General features: G+C 48.5%; 1 protein-coding gene across 1 annotated transcript in view; it reads right to left on the bottom strand.

The window, feature by feature from the left end:
* Positions 1-638: 638 nt before the first annotated feature.
* The window catches only part of LOC144329033 (uncharacterized), a 36064-nt gene continuing 22274 nt past the window's right edge, over positions 639-14428 (bottom strand). Inside the window, exon 5 of the mRNA XM_077935471.1 lies at positions 639-3113. Coding sequence (XP_077791597.1) covers positions 1745-3113 — 1369 coding nt within the window. The 3' untranslated portion in view covers positions 639-1744. The remainder of the gene's footprint in view (positions 3114-14428) is intronic.

Raw genomic sequence — 14428 nt, 5'->3', positions numbered from 1 at the left:
AACCCAGAGATGCATTTTAAATAAAAGGACATATTCTACTCATGGAAAAACACACTGATTCCTGGACTGTCTGTGGGCCGGATTGAGAAGGCGAATGGGCCATATCCGGCCCTCGGGCCTTAGGTTGCCTACCCCTGCTCTAGCAGGAGCGATTGTGGGGCTTCCTTGCCTGCTTCCATTCAGCTCTGCCATCCTCAAATGGCAAGTCTTCTTAAGCGATTGTGGGAGTGGACAGGCTGGAAGCTGAAGCGGCTTCCCTTGGAGTAGGCTTTGCTTTGCTTTCTGTTGAACTCAATCTGTGTTTTTAATGTTCTGGTGGGTACCTGCAGCTCCTCCTTCCCCCTCTTGCAATTAGGCTTGGGGGAAGATCTCCCATTAAATTACAGTATTTTAAGCTGTCTTCAGAAAGCGTAGGAGGCAGGGAGAAGTTCTGGTGAAGAAGCAGAGTTTGGAGATCACACGGTGGTGGGGGTGAGAGAGTTAGGTGCCTAAACCAGTCTGACACTCACACGCACAGACCCTTCTTGCATGCTTGAGTAGAGCAACTCCAGGGCATGAGCCAAGTAGCAGCAGGGTAGGGGCCATTTGTAGAGCAATTCCCACACTGAGGTCAAAAACACACACAGAAGCAGCAGGACTTCTTCAGTAATAGTTTACTGAGCTTTCAAAGCATACAGTTCTCACTGGGTCTCCAGTGAGGCACAAAACTTTGTTTCTGAGAGCAAATCCAGTTTCAGCCATAAAAAATACAGCACACAGGATATCTAGGTCAGGAACACACACCGGCAGAAGGGAGGGAGGAAAGAGGCTGGAAGGACACAGGGCAATGGATGTGTGTGTTTCGCTTCCTGTCATCTGGGAGGGAAGTCAGCAACTCGGCATCTGCAGGGGCTTCATGAAGAAAACCTTCTGCCTCCTGCTTCCAGGCACATCCCAGAAACACACACTGTGATTCACGGTGTATTGCAATATCAATTGCTTTACAAAGCCCTGATCCTCACCACCAGCAATCTAGATTCCCCCTCTCTATCAAAATGAACTTTACATATAAAATTATAATCACTGTTGTGAGACATTACCTTCATTATTTCATGACTACAGTTTTACATATAAACACTCCATACACATAAATGGGTTCTCCCCTTTAGATCTCCCTAGATGTTTCATAAAAACTCCATTGTAACTAAAGCACTTTCTGTGATGTTTCCATCTAAACTGCTTCTCGTCTTTGAGTTTGTTGTTGGTTTGTAGGGCCTCAGCTCTTAAAGTTATTCCTGACCGTGAAGAAGAAGAAGAGTTTGGATTTGATATCCCACTTTATCACTACCCGAAGGAGTCTCAAAGCGGCTAACATTCTCCTTTCCCTTCCTCCCCCACAACAAACACTCTGTGAGGTGAGAGGGGCTGAGAAACTTCAGAGAAGTATGACTGGCCCAAGGTCGCCCAGCAGCTGCATGTGGAGGAGCGGAGACGCGAACCTGGTTCCCAAGATTACGAGTCAATCACTCTGAACCACTACACCACACTGGCTCTGTTGATGTAGGACTTCCAATAGGACTGAACCTCTACCCTTAAAGTTCTTCTTGACATTTATGTGGTTTGTCTCTTGTGTGAGTTTGTTGACGTAAATCAAGGGTTTCACTCTGACTGAAGCCATATATTTAAGTGCTTTCCCTCCTCTGTGTCTGCAGATGTCTTCCTCTAAGATTTTCACTCTTACTGAAACTTTTCCGCACTTCATTCATTAAAATGATCTCTCCCCTGTATGCGTCCGTTGATGCATATTGAGGTGTCCACTCTGACTGAAGCTCTTTCCGCACTCCATACATTTATATGGTTTCTCCCCTGTGTGAGTCCGTTGATGTGTTCTAAGGTGTGCAGTTTGACTGAAGCTCTTTCCGCACTCCATGCATTTAAATGGTTTCTCCCCTCTATGAGTTCGTTGATGTGTTCTAAGGGATGCATTGAAATGGAAGCTCTTTCCGCATTCCATACATTGAAATGGTTTCTCTCCTGTGTGAGTCCGTTGGTGTGTTCTAAGGTTTGCATTGAAACTGAAGCTTTTCCCACACACTATACATTTAAATGGCTTCTCCCCAGTGTGAGTCTGTTGATGTATTCTAAGGTTTCCAATCTGACTGAAGCTCTTTCCACACACCATACATTCACATGGTTTCTCCCCTGTGTGAGTCCGTTGATGGGTTTTAAGGTTTCCAATCTGACTGAAGCTCTTTCCGCACTCCATACATTTAAATGGTTTCTCCCCTGTGTGAGTCCGTTGATGTGTTCTAAGGGTTGTATTGAAACTGAAGTTCTTTCCGCATTCCAGGCATTTAAATGGTTTCTCCCCTGTGTGAGTCTGTTGATGTCTACTGAGGTCTCCATTCTGACTGAAACTCTTTCCACACTGAATACATTTAAATGGTTTCTCCCCTGTGTGCGTTCGTCGATGTAAATGGAGTCTTGAACTGTCACTGAAGGTCTTTCCGCACTCCATACATTTGAATGGTTTCTCCCCTGTGTGAATCCGTTGATGTGTTCTAAGGTGTGCACTCTGACTGAAACACTTTCCACAATCTATGCATTTAAATCGTTTTTTACTTATGTGAGTCTCTTCATGTGTTCTAAGGGTTCCACTAAATCTGAAATTCTTTCCACACTCCATACATTTATATGGTTTTTCACCCGTGTGAGTCCGTTGGTGTAATTTAAGGTTTCCAATCTGACTGAAGCTCTTTCCACACTCCATGCATTTAAATGGTTTCTCTCCTGTGTGAGTCCGTTGATGTGTTCTAAGGTGCGCAATTTGACTGAAGCTCTTTCCACACTCCATGCATTTAAATGGTTTCTCTCCTGTGTGAGTCCGTTGATGTGTTCTAAGGTGCGCAATTTGACTGAAGCTCTTTCTACACTCCATGCATTTAAATGGTTTCTCCCCTGTGTGAGTCCGTTGATGTGTTCTAAGGTTTGCAGTGAAATGAAAGCTTTTTCCACACTCCATACATTCATATGGTTTTTCACCTGTGTGAGTCTGTTGATGTATTTTAAGGTTTCCATTCTGACTGAAGCTCTTTCCACACTCCATGCATTTAAAAGGTTGTTCCCCTGTGTGCGTCTGTTCATGTTTTCTAAGGTTTCCATTCTGACTGAAGCTCTTTCCACACTCCATGCATTTAAAAGGTTGTTCCCCTGTGTGCGTCTGTTCATGTTTTCTAAGGTTTCCATTCTGACTGAAGCTCTTTCCACACTCCATACATTTAAAAGGTTTCTCACCTGTATGTGTCCGTTGATGTAAAGTTAAGTGTCCCCTCTGACTGAAGTTCTTTCCACACTCTGTGCATTGAAATCGTTTCTTGCCCATGTGAGTCCGCTGATGTTTTCTAAGTTTTCCACTATCAGTGAAACTTTTTCCACTCTCCATACCTTTAAATGGTTTCTCCCCTGTTTGACTTCATTGATGTGAGATATGTGTGCTCATTCAGTGAAGCATATTCCACATTTCACACTTTTTAATGGTTATTCCTAATGAAACGAAAGGTTCCCCATCTCCCAGAATTCTGACTGTCTTCTGTATCACCTTCTTCAGAATGGGCGGAAAGGAAATCCTATTTTGGTTTCAAGGAAGAGAACAAAGGGAAAGAGAGCACATCATACACCATCAGCAGCTTTTCTTATTTCAGCATTTCCTATATTCCCCTGCCTCCTACCCATGTTCCCAGTTTTTATGAAATGAAGATGCAATGATGTCAAATGATAGTAATGCATCAGCAACCTTTCGTAATCCTCAATCCTCATTAATAGTGCAGCATGATCTTGTAATACAGCCTTTTCAAATCAATTGTTTCCTCACAGGAAAGGCAGCTGCTCTCTGTCCATGAGCAGGCCCTCTCTTTCTCTGGTCCATCTTTCCTTTGGACATTCCCCATCCTCGGCATCATAATCCTCCATCCACCCCTGTTTCCACCTCTAGATCTTCATGAATCACCTGCACAGTCCCAATGGCCTCAGGAAGTCCATGTGGACCATTATGTGAGACCACAGGTCTACATCTTCTCCATGGACTGTGGTCTGGGTCTGTCAGAGAACTAGTGACAAGGCTTGGTGCTTGGGGTCAGCTGAATGGGTGCTAAGGGAAGCTCCTGTTCTTGGAGATGGACCTCTGTCTACATGCCTTGCATTGCATGGAGAGAGCAGGAGAAGCAGAAGGAAAGCAGCTGGCAAATGGGAAACACCCCCCCCCATTGTTCCTTATAATAATGATGTGCTGCCTTATCTCTTGCACCGTCTTCTGACACATGACTATCCTAATCTGGCACTGACAAAGCTGGATATTCAAGGCAAAGGGATAACTGTACTTAGTGGAAATTTCAGCCTTGAATATATGGTATTGATTCATTGGTGCCCTGAAGTTGTGTTATCTCTGGAGACAAGAATTTATTCCTGATTTGTCTTAAGTATCATAATTATAGGATGTCTTGGGGTGTTAGGGGAGCGGCGGTACCTTTGGTGGGGGAAATGTCATGCACCTTATGGGGTAATCTATCCACCACTGGTCCCCACCCTGCACTCAGCTCTCACCTGTGGCTTCCAGAAGCTGTCAGCATGCAACAGGGGCCGCAATCCCAGAAACAGCTTCAACCGGCCGGCTAAACCAGGTGAGGATAGCTGATGGGTCTCAAATCCTTGGTGGGTTGGGGAATTCTGCTGCAGGTGAAGGCAGGCCCTGGTGGATGGAGAGGATGAGAACAACAGTGAATCCCACAGTCAAGAAGGCAGATTCTGCCCATCCTGCAGAGGAAAGGGAAGGGAGCCCACTGAGAAGGAAAACTCTGGTCCTAAACTTTGCTGCCTCATGACTTATCCTCAGGAGAAGAGAATGCTATGGAGGAAAACCTACACAAATCTTGAGTGGAGTCTCTAAGATGCTTGGATAGTGCCCTGCACACCTTCTTCATTCAACTCCTGCAGCCAAGCTGGTGCCAAACATACTGTTCTGCTTTCCTTGGGACCATATCAGCCAGGCTGAGAAGTGAGTCTAGTTGTCTAGGCAGCCCAGGACCCCCAAACACACTGCCCAGGCAGTGCTGCTAACACAGCAGTTTCAGGTGGAGAGATGAGCTCAGACCTGTGTATCAAAGTCTCTCCAATGTGGAACAAGGAAAACAGAAGTGCATCATACGTCACTGTAAGAGTATTTGAAAAGACAAAGTATCTGGTGGGCCATTGAAAGCTAATAAAAGTATTGTGGCTGAAGCTTTTGTGGGCTGCAGGACCAGGAACGCTCCTGCCACCCTGATCCTTCCCATGGGGATTCAGGCCTCATCATGGGACTTGAACTGCCCTGGCTGATTATCTCCAATGGGATAGATATTGAGAGGAAAGCTGTTTCCTGGTTCTGCCGGATCTCTCAGTGGATTTGGAGACCTTTGACCATGGCATCCTTCTGTTTTTTTAAAAAATAATATTTTTATTGATTTTCCAACACATATTAAACACAATACAATACACAATACACAATACACAGACAAACAAACAAACAAACAAACACATAAACACGTAGAATTTCAAAACCTTCTTTTCATAAATCTTACTTCTCCGACTTCCCCATACCTCCCCTTTCTGCATCCCTATTTCAAAATTTCTTCAGCAAATCCTCACTTAATTTAACTAATTGCTGTTTTCCCCCCTTCTCTCTTGCCTAATCATTAACAGCTGTAATCCTCTTTTTTCTCTAACCTCGACATTTTAGCACTCATTAATTTTATAATAGTTCTTAAGATAAACTTTAAATTTCTTCCAATCTTCCTCCATCGTCTCTTTTCCTTGGTCACGGATTCTGCCAGTCATCTCAGCCAGTCCCATGTAATCAATCACCTTCGTCTGCCATTCTTCCAGCGTGGGTAGTTCTTGTGTCTTCCAATACTTTGCTATAAGAACCCTTGCTGCTGTAGTAGCATACATAAAAAACGTCCTATCTCTCTTTAACACCAATTGGCCGACCATGCCCAGGAGAAAAGCCTCTGGGACCATGGCATTCTTCTGGACCCTCTAGGGGAGCTGGGGGAATTACTGTGCAGTGGTTCCCCTCCTTCCTCCTGGGCCATGTCCAGAAAGTGGTGTTAGGTGATGAGTGCTCTGAGCCCTGGGTGCTCCCTTGTGGGGTGCCTCAGAACTCCATCCTCTCCCCCATGCTTTTTAAGATTTATATGAAGCTGCTGGGAGAGATCATCAGGGGTTTTGATTGGGTGTTCACCAGTATGTGGGTGATACCCAGCTCTTCCTCTCTTTTAAATTGGAACCAGTGAAGGAGGTGAATGCCCTGTGTTGGTGCCTGGAGGTGATTTGAGGATGGGTGGCAGCTAACAGATTGAGGTTGAATCCTGACAAGACAGAAGTACTGTCCCTGGACGACAGTCAGATGTGGAGGATTCCCTGGTCCTGAATGGGGTAACTGTGGCCCTAAAGGACCAGGTGCACAGCCTGGGTGTCATTTTGGACTCACAGCTGTCCATGGAGGTGCAGGTCAGTTCTGTGTCCAGGGCAGCTGTCTGCCAGCTCCATCTGGTACACCGGATGAGACCCTCCCTGCCCTTGGACTGTCTCACCAGAGTGGCACATGCTCTGGTTATCTCCAGTTTGGACTACTGCCATGTGTTGTACATGGGGGGGGGGGCTACCTTTGAAGGGGACTCAGAAACTGCAACTAATCCAGAATGCGGCAGCTGGACTAGTAACTGGGAGCAGCCGCGGAAACCACATAACACTGGTCCTAAAGGATATTCCTTGGCTCCCAGCACATTTCCAAGCACAATTCAAACTGTTGGTGCTGAGCTTTAAAGTGTCATAGTTGCATTTTCCAGGCATAGAAAAGTATTGATCTAATGTAGAGAGATCAATCATTCCTGGTCTATTGCTTCAAGAAGGTTCTGGTGCTTTTACTCTGTGTGATACAAAGCTGGTGTTTTCTCTAGCTGGAACATTTTAGCTGATAAGGGAGTTTCCTTTCTGCTGAGAGCAGGTGGTGGGATCAATTGTTATGAGGTGTACATTATCCTCATCCTCAATGCACCAGGCAGTGGAAAAGACACTTAAAGATGGAAGCCTCAGAGAGAGTAAAAGGTTTGTGGCTGCTTCCTGGGTGGGATTGGGGAAACAAAGAGCTGCTTCTGAGAAGGCCTCTCCCCTCCCCTCTTCCTGGAAAGGGCAGGGGCTTATGGGGGCTTATGGGGTGGGAAGAGGATGGAGGTTGCAGGAAGGAGGGGAGGGGGGACATGACCCCCCACTTTCCAGGGATCCCTCTGGTTGCCTTGAAGGGATGGCCGATTCCTGGGAGGTAGGGAGAAGCCAAGGCGCCCCCTCCGGAGAATCCCCGCAGGCGCCACCCTGGAGAAGTCTCCCCAAAGACTGGTCTTCCTCCCCCGCCCCAATGCTGCCCTTCCCTGCCCCAAGGATGCTCCCCCTCCCCACTTCCTCGACTCCCTCCCTCTGTCCCAGAGTCTCCCCTGCACCCAGAGCCCCCCCCCCCCATGGCGCCTTATATGGTTAGGGATATGTCTGCCGCTTTGGGGAGCTGGCGGGGGTCTCTGTGTCCTTTTCTCCCCTCTCCTCCCCCGGGAGCCCTTTACCTCTTTGTCCTCGCTCCCGAGTCTCATTTCTTTCCTGCAACATCCACGGGGGGCGGGGATCCTCCTCTTCCCATCCTCCTCTCCTTTCCGAAAGCGCCCCCCCCCCGCGAGCTACGTCGCAGAGCAGCAATTCGGAGTAGAAGCTCCACTTGCGGGCGAAGCAGGCAGTTTGGGAGGGGGGTTCTCTCCCCTCATTCCGGAAACAGAAGCCGGATGGAGAGGAGGAGGAGCAGAAGGAAGAGGTGCGACATACTGGGGGGGTTGAGGGTTGTGGGGGCGGAGTGAGAGGAGGATGTACCAGGCAGGGAGAAATTGAGGGGGGCGAAGGAGAGGAAGGTTTTCCCCCTCCCTTCTTCCTTCAGGGGATGAGGAGAGCGGGAAAAGGTTGATCCCGTCAATCCATTTGCAAAGCGGGGTCCCCCCCCCCCTACAATGTTTGCATTGCAAAATCCCTCCCACGCCATGAGCTTAGATCCATTCCATGTTTTAGGACGGTATTGGTGCACACTGAGTAGCGGGTTAGGCTCTGTGACTCCTGTGTTACGGAAAAAATAGGGCTTGGACTTTTGCACACACAGCCCCGACACCCAGATAAAATTCATCACTTCTGTCTCCGCCAGAGGTAACAAAATGAGGCCAGGAATAAAACAAGGCAGCTGTTGATCTGTTTGCGCGCAGAGCCCCCACCCCCCATGCAAGGAGTGAAGCAGCCCAGAAGTAAAGGGCGTTGCAATTTGGACACCCTCAGAAAGTAGCTCTCCCCCCCCCGTCACTGAGAAAGCACCCAAAAAACATCCCCGGCTACCTCACAAAATGCGTTGTACACGGAAATCAGATCAGACTCCGAGTTCATGTTTCGGCAACATTACAAGTCTGTCCGTCGGGATGCCTGAGGATTCCTGCTCCCTGCCTTTTCCCGGCCAGCCTGAGAGATCATTGGAAAGGGTGGATTTCTTGACTCCAAAATCCATCACCGCAGACCCGTTTCATTCAAGCATAGAGATCTGCTCATTGGACAAGTCTGCTTGGATCATGTGGAGCATCAATGGATCATCAATGATGTCATACGCATCTCACGGAGGGGGGGGCTCAGGAAGAATCTCCTGCCACGTGACTGGGGGAGTCTGGAGGCTGACTGGGGTCAGACAGGGCTGCTGTTTTGCTCTCCTTCCTATTTCAGCTCAGGTTTTCCTGGCAGAAGTTACATCTCATCAAGAAATGGGTGGATTCATTGAGGAAAGGGGGCTAAGCGAAAGCATCCGTTGTAGGGAGGCCAATGTGTATACTTTGTTACCACCCAGTGAGTTGTGTTGCAAAGGCCACTTGCAGAAAGGCTCCTATTGTATCGCCTGCGGCTACATGCCGGAGTTTGGGTCCTTTTGCGGAAATGTGTCTGTGTAAATGCACTTATCCCCGTGCATTTAAAATGGCAAGACATGAAATCCCATGAGATCCACAAGCACCAAAACCATAAGCCCACATAGGAGCCCAAAAGCACAGAACGAAGCAGCCCTATCAAAAGCTGGGTGTCTAACAACAACAACAGCAACTTTTTTTGTACCCCACCCATCAGACTGGATTGCTCCAGCCTCTCTGGGCGGCTTCCAAAAGAATAGAAGAAAACATAACCCAACATGAAATATTAAAAGCTTCTCGATACAGAGCTGCTTTCAGGCGTAGGGCTTTCAAGGTCAGCACCAACACTTTGAATGGTCCTCGGAAACGGACCGGGAGCCAGTGAATTTTCTTAGGACCCGTGTTCAGGGGCCAGCTGTTAGGGGGCCTTTCAGCTGCTGTCCAAAACTGAATGTATCCCTTGCCGGAAGTAATCCATAAACCTCTCCTCCTCCGCCTTCTCGGGATGCCATTGGTGCTCGATGCTCCGGCTCTCGAGAGAGGGAGAGGCGTGAGTTGGGTGCGCTCGGCTTGCCAAGGGTTAAACGGAAACGAGCCAGATTCCTAGACAGGGAAGTAAGACCGGGGGGGGGGGCAGGGTCCTCCAAAGCGAAAGCCCAACCCCTCCCTTTCCTGCAAGAAGTCGGGCGTGTGGGGGTCCTGTTGGTTCGGCTCTGCAGAGGCTGCCTGGGGGCGCCTGCTGGGATCCGGTGAGTCTCCTCTCTCCCAACACAGGGCCCATGGGGAGAGCGGGGGTCCCAGCGCTGCATGGCGAGAGGGGGGCAAGTCAGGGCGCGGAGGGTCGCAGGAGGGCGGCAGCTCGGCTCTTCCTTTTCATGGATGCGCAGCTGGCCCCTTGGATCCAGGAGCGGGGAAATGCATGCAAATAAACCCCATTCAGATGTATGGATCAGTCCCCTTTTATAACAGAGGTTGTAGGCGGATGGAAACATTCGGACATGAAATATACCCTGGTCCCTAAAATCTCACCTGTGCAAGGAAGGAAGACGGAGGGCAGAGAAGAGAAAGCGCTTCCTCTTGCAGGGCAGAGTAAAACCTGTGGAACTCCCTCCCACAAGAGGCAGAGGCCACCAGTGGTTGCAGGAATTGCCCCTCCAGCAGATATCATGCACATGCAGCCCACTACCAAAATCAGCACCATCACTTTTGTGACTTTTGTAATTTGTCCCCACAAAACACTTCATTCAAAGGGCCTTTGCTGCACAATACCAAATGTAACAATTCACTGATAGATGTCTCTGTGTACTGGCTCACTGGGGAAACTTCAGAAATTCATATAGAGATGTGAGCTCAGCTACCCAGCAGCCCCTCTGCCTGAGTGATAATCCCTGGCATCCTGATACCTGAGTGCCAGACAGGTAGCCATTCCAGAAATACCAAACCCATATGAAGACAAAAGGGTGTGATTAACTTGGCTGGGATTAACTTGGCTGGGAAAAATAACTATCTCCTTTTGTTTCACTTGATGGGTGTTTGGTGGAGAGCAAGGGGAACTATGGGGCAGCGTCCAGGATAATCAGGTTACTGCCACCAGACCTCCCCTTTCATGATGTAACCGTGATATGTGAGTGGTGTAGTTTTTTGGGGGGGCTGGAATCCTTCCTCAGTCCAGAGAGACCGGTAATAAGGGACCCCTCCCACCTGAGAGGAGCACACTAATTTTCTGGCATCCCATCACAGAAGAGACAGTCCATGGTCTACTCACTACTTTATTAAGACTGTACAAGCAGCTCTTACAAGCCTGACTTCTCTCCTGAGCAGCAAACACAAGAGCCTACGACTCGACTCACACTTCAACTCAGAAGCGAAGTAACTCTTCTGTTACATGAGAACTGGCAGAGACTTCCTGTCTCACACTCAGAGACATCACATGATGTCAACACAGTAGCTGCTCTTTGCAGCTGGTGAGATCTGAAATCCCAACAGGGTCTTGGGTCCAGGAGCCTGGAAATGCATGCAGAGAAACCCCATTCAGATGTATGGATCAGTCCCCTTGTATAACAGAGGTTGTCCGCAGATAGAAACATTCGGACATGAAATATACCCTGGTCCCTAAAACCTCACCTGTGAAAGGAGAAGGAAGGAAGGCAGAGAAGAGAAAGCGCTTCCTCTTGCGGGGCAGAGTAAACCTGTGGAACTCCCTCCCACAAGAGGCAGAGGCCACCAATCAAGGTGGCGTTAAAAGAGGAGGCCAATCCGTGGAGGAGAAGGGGGGGCGATGGGGGAATCCTCTGCCCTGTCTCCCGCATAGGAGGCAGCCCTATGGTCTGATCCTGCAGGGCTCATTTTCTCCTCCAGTGCTTAGTGTTGGGATGCATCCAAGGAATCCGTGTGTAGGGCGATCTCCAGTCCTTGGATCAGCATGAAACTGCGACCTGAGCCTCAGCAGCCTTCAGAAGCTGGGCATGCACACTCAGCAGAGTAAACACACAACAGAAGTGGCTGGAGAGGCATGTGTGAGCAGATTTACAAGCAGTTTATTCAACATAAAAAGGTAAAGGTAAAGGTACCCCTGCCCGTACGGGCTAGTCTTGCCAGACTCTAGGATTGTGCGCTCATCTCACTCTATAGGCCGGGAGCCAGCGCTGTCCGCAGACACTTCCGGGTCACGTGGCCAGCGTGACAAGCTGCATCTGGCGAGCCAGCGCAGCACACGGAACGCCGTTTACCTTCCCGCTGGTAAGCGGTCCCTATTTATCTACTTGCACCCGGGGGGTGCTAGGTTGGCAGGCGCTGGGACCGAACGACGGGAGCACACCCTGCCGCGGGGATTCGAACCGCCGACCATGCGATCGGCAAGTCCTAGGTGCTGAGGTTTTACCCACAGCGCCACCCGCGTCCTATTTATTCAACATACATCAGGACAAAGGAATCATGTCTGCTCTCCTTCATGTCCAAAGCAAGACAGCATAAGCAAAAGCTATACAGTGGTACCTCGGTTAAGTACTTAATTTGTTCTGGAGGTCCGTTCTTAACCTGAAACTGTTCTTAACCTGAAGCACCACTTTAGCTAATGGGGCCTCCTGCCGCTGCGCTGCTGGAGCACAATTTCTGTTCTCATCCTGAAGCAAAGTACTTAACCCGAGGTAATATTTCTGGGTTAGTGGTGTCTGTAACCTGAAGCCTCTGTAACCTGAGGTACCACTGTACACAAACAGAAGTTCCCAGCAAGCTGTGCTGGAATGTAAACAGGCATGTGACACACAACAGTCATGCCTGTCCCTTAAGATGGAACCGAAATATTCTAACACTTAGTTCCTCCAGATGCAAGAGTGGCCTCTGAGATTGCTGGGGGTTGGACTAGATGATCCTTGGGGTGCCATCCACCTCTACAGTTCCATGAAAGCACCACTGGAGGTCTCACAAGCCAAGGCACTGAGAGCAGGAGAGGTCCTGCTGGAATGGAAACAACCAGTGCAACTGTTTTAAAAGAGGAATCCAATGTGTTTGTTGTCGGGGGGGGGGGGTAGATCCTTGATCTCCTTGGACAAAGAGGTAGGAGTGCAAAGTCTTTCATTAAGAGAGGGAGCCCAGCCAATCATCTGGCTGCTGCATTTTGGGCCAGTTCCCAGAGTCGCCTTCAAGGCAGTTCCACACAGAGCGCGTTGCCACCATCCCATCTGGTGCAGAGAGGACCACGGCCATGTCTTCTCTGTCCCAAAAGGTCTGTGGGGTGGGGAACTAGCCTGAGCTGGACATGGGCCTCAAGCCACAATGATGGACCCAGGAGTGCCCTCAAGTATTCATGACTGGGCATGTTAAGCAATGTAACATCATCATCATCATCATCATCATCATCATTACTGTTAGTTCCCTGTCTGTACAGTGGTACCTCGGGTTACATAAGTTTCAGGTTACAACTCTGCTAACCCAGAAATAGTGCTTCAGGTTTAGAACTTTGCTTCAGGATGAGAACAGACTTTGTGCTCTGGCGGCGCGGCAGCAGCTGGAGGCCCCATTAGCTAACATGGTGCTTCAGGTTAAGAACAGTTTCAGGTTAAGTACGGACCTCCAGAACGAATTAAGTACTTAACCTGAGGTACCACTGTAATCCGAATCTCCTAGAGCAGATTACAAAATTTTAAAAAACCAGTAAAAACAGTTGAAAACACATCACAGTGGTACTGCAGGTTAAGTACTTAATTCCTTCCGGAAGTCTGTTCTTAACCTGAAACTGTTCTTAACCTAAACACCACTTTAGCTAATGGGGCCTCCCACTGCCACCGCACGATTGCTGTTCTCATCCTGAAGCAAGGTTCTTAACACAAAGTACTATTTCTGGGTTAGCAGAGTCTGTAACCTGAAGCGTCTGTAACCCAAGGTACCACTATACTCTCATAGAAAGGCGAGTCCTACTTTATTTGCTTTTAAGTGCACACAGATGCACCCGTCTTGCATGCTTAAGTACAGCAACTCCAGGGCATGAGTAGGGGTCACGTGTAGAGCAAGTCCCACACTGAGGTCAAAAACACACACAGAGGCAGCAGGACTTCTTCAGTAATAGTTTACTGAGCTTTGAAAGCCTACAGTTCTCACTGGGTCCCCAGTGAGGCACAAAACTTAGCTCGTGAGAGCAAATCCAGTTTCAGCAGTAAGAAAATACAGCACACAGGATATCTAAGTCAGGCAGACACACCGGCAGAAGGGAGCAAGGGAGGAAAGAGGATGGAAGGACACAGGGCAATGTAGGTGTGTGTGTGTCGCTTCCTGTCTTCTGGGAGGGAAGTCAGCAATTCAGCATCTGCAGAGGCTTCATGAAGCAAAGCTTTCTGCCGGCTGCTTCCAGGCAAATGAGCATCCCAGAAACACACACTGTGATCTGTGGTGTGTTGCCATATCAATTGTTTTTGGAAGGTTATCATGATGTGGTCTAGAAACCAGTATGCGACAATATATCGCCCAGCCCTAATCCTCACTGACCACCAAGCAATCCAGATAAACCCTCACCCCTTCTCTATCAAAAGGTACTTTACATCTTAGATTATAATGACATTGTTTGGCATTGCCTTCAATATTTCATTACTATACAGTTTTACACATAAATACCAGAACTTCACATACACAATGTGTTAAAGACTGATTTCCTCCTGAGTTCATTTCTGTGAAGAAAAGAGTGGACACTGAAAGGAAAACGTCCCGTTCTCCATACATCTAAATGGGTTCTTACATGTGAGAGTCTCTGGATGTTCCTTAAACAATCCATTGTAAATAAAGCACTTTTTGCAATCTTTTTGGACCACTTTGACCGGATATCCCCAGCCGATGTGGACAGACTCCTCCAAGCTGGAAAGCCCACCACCTGTCCTCTTGACCCGTGCCCGTCTTGGCTGATTAGAGCGTGTCCAGACGAGGTGCGGGCCCCCCTGGGTGATATCATCAATTTGTCC

The sequence above is a fragment of the Podarcis muralis genome, chromosome 10, assembly GCF_964188315.1.
Source record: "Podarcis muralis chromosome 10, rPodMur119.hap1.1, whole genome shotgun sequence".
Classification (NCBI taxonomy): domain Eukaryota; kingdom Metazoa; phylum Chordata; class Lepidosauria; order Squamata; family Lacertidae; genus Podarcis; species Podarcis muralis.
This window is presented reverse-complemented; position numbering and strand designations above follow the sequence as displayed.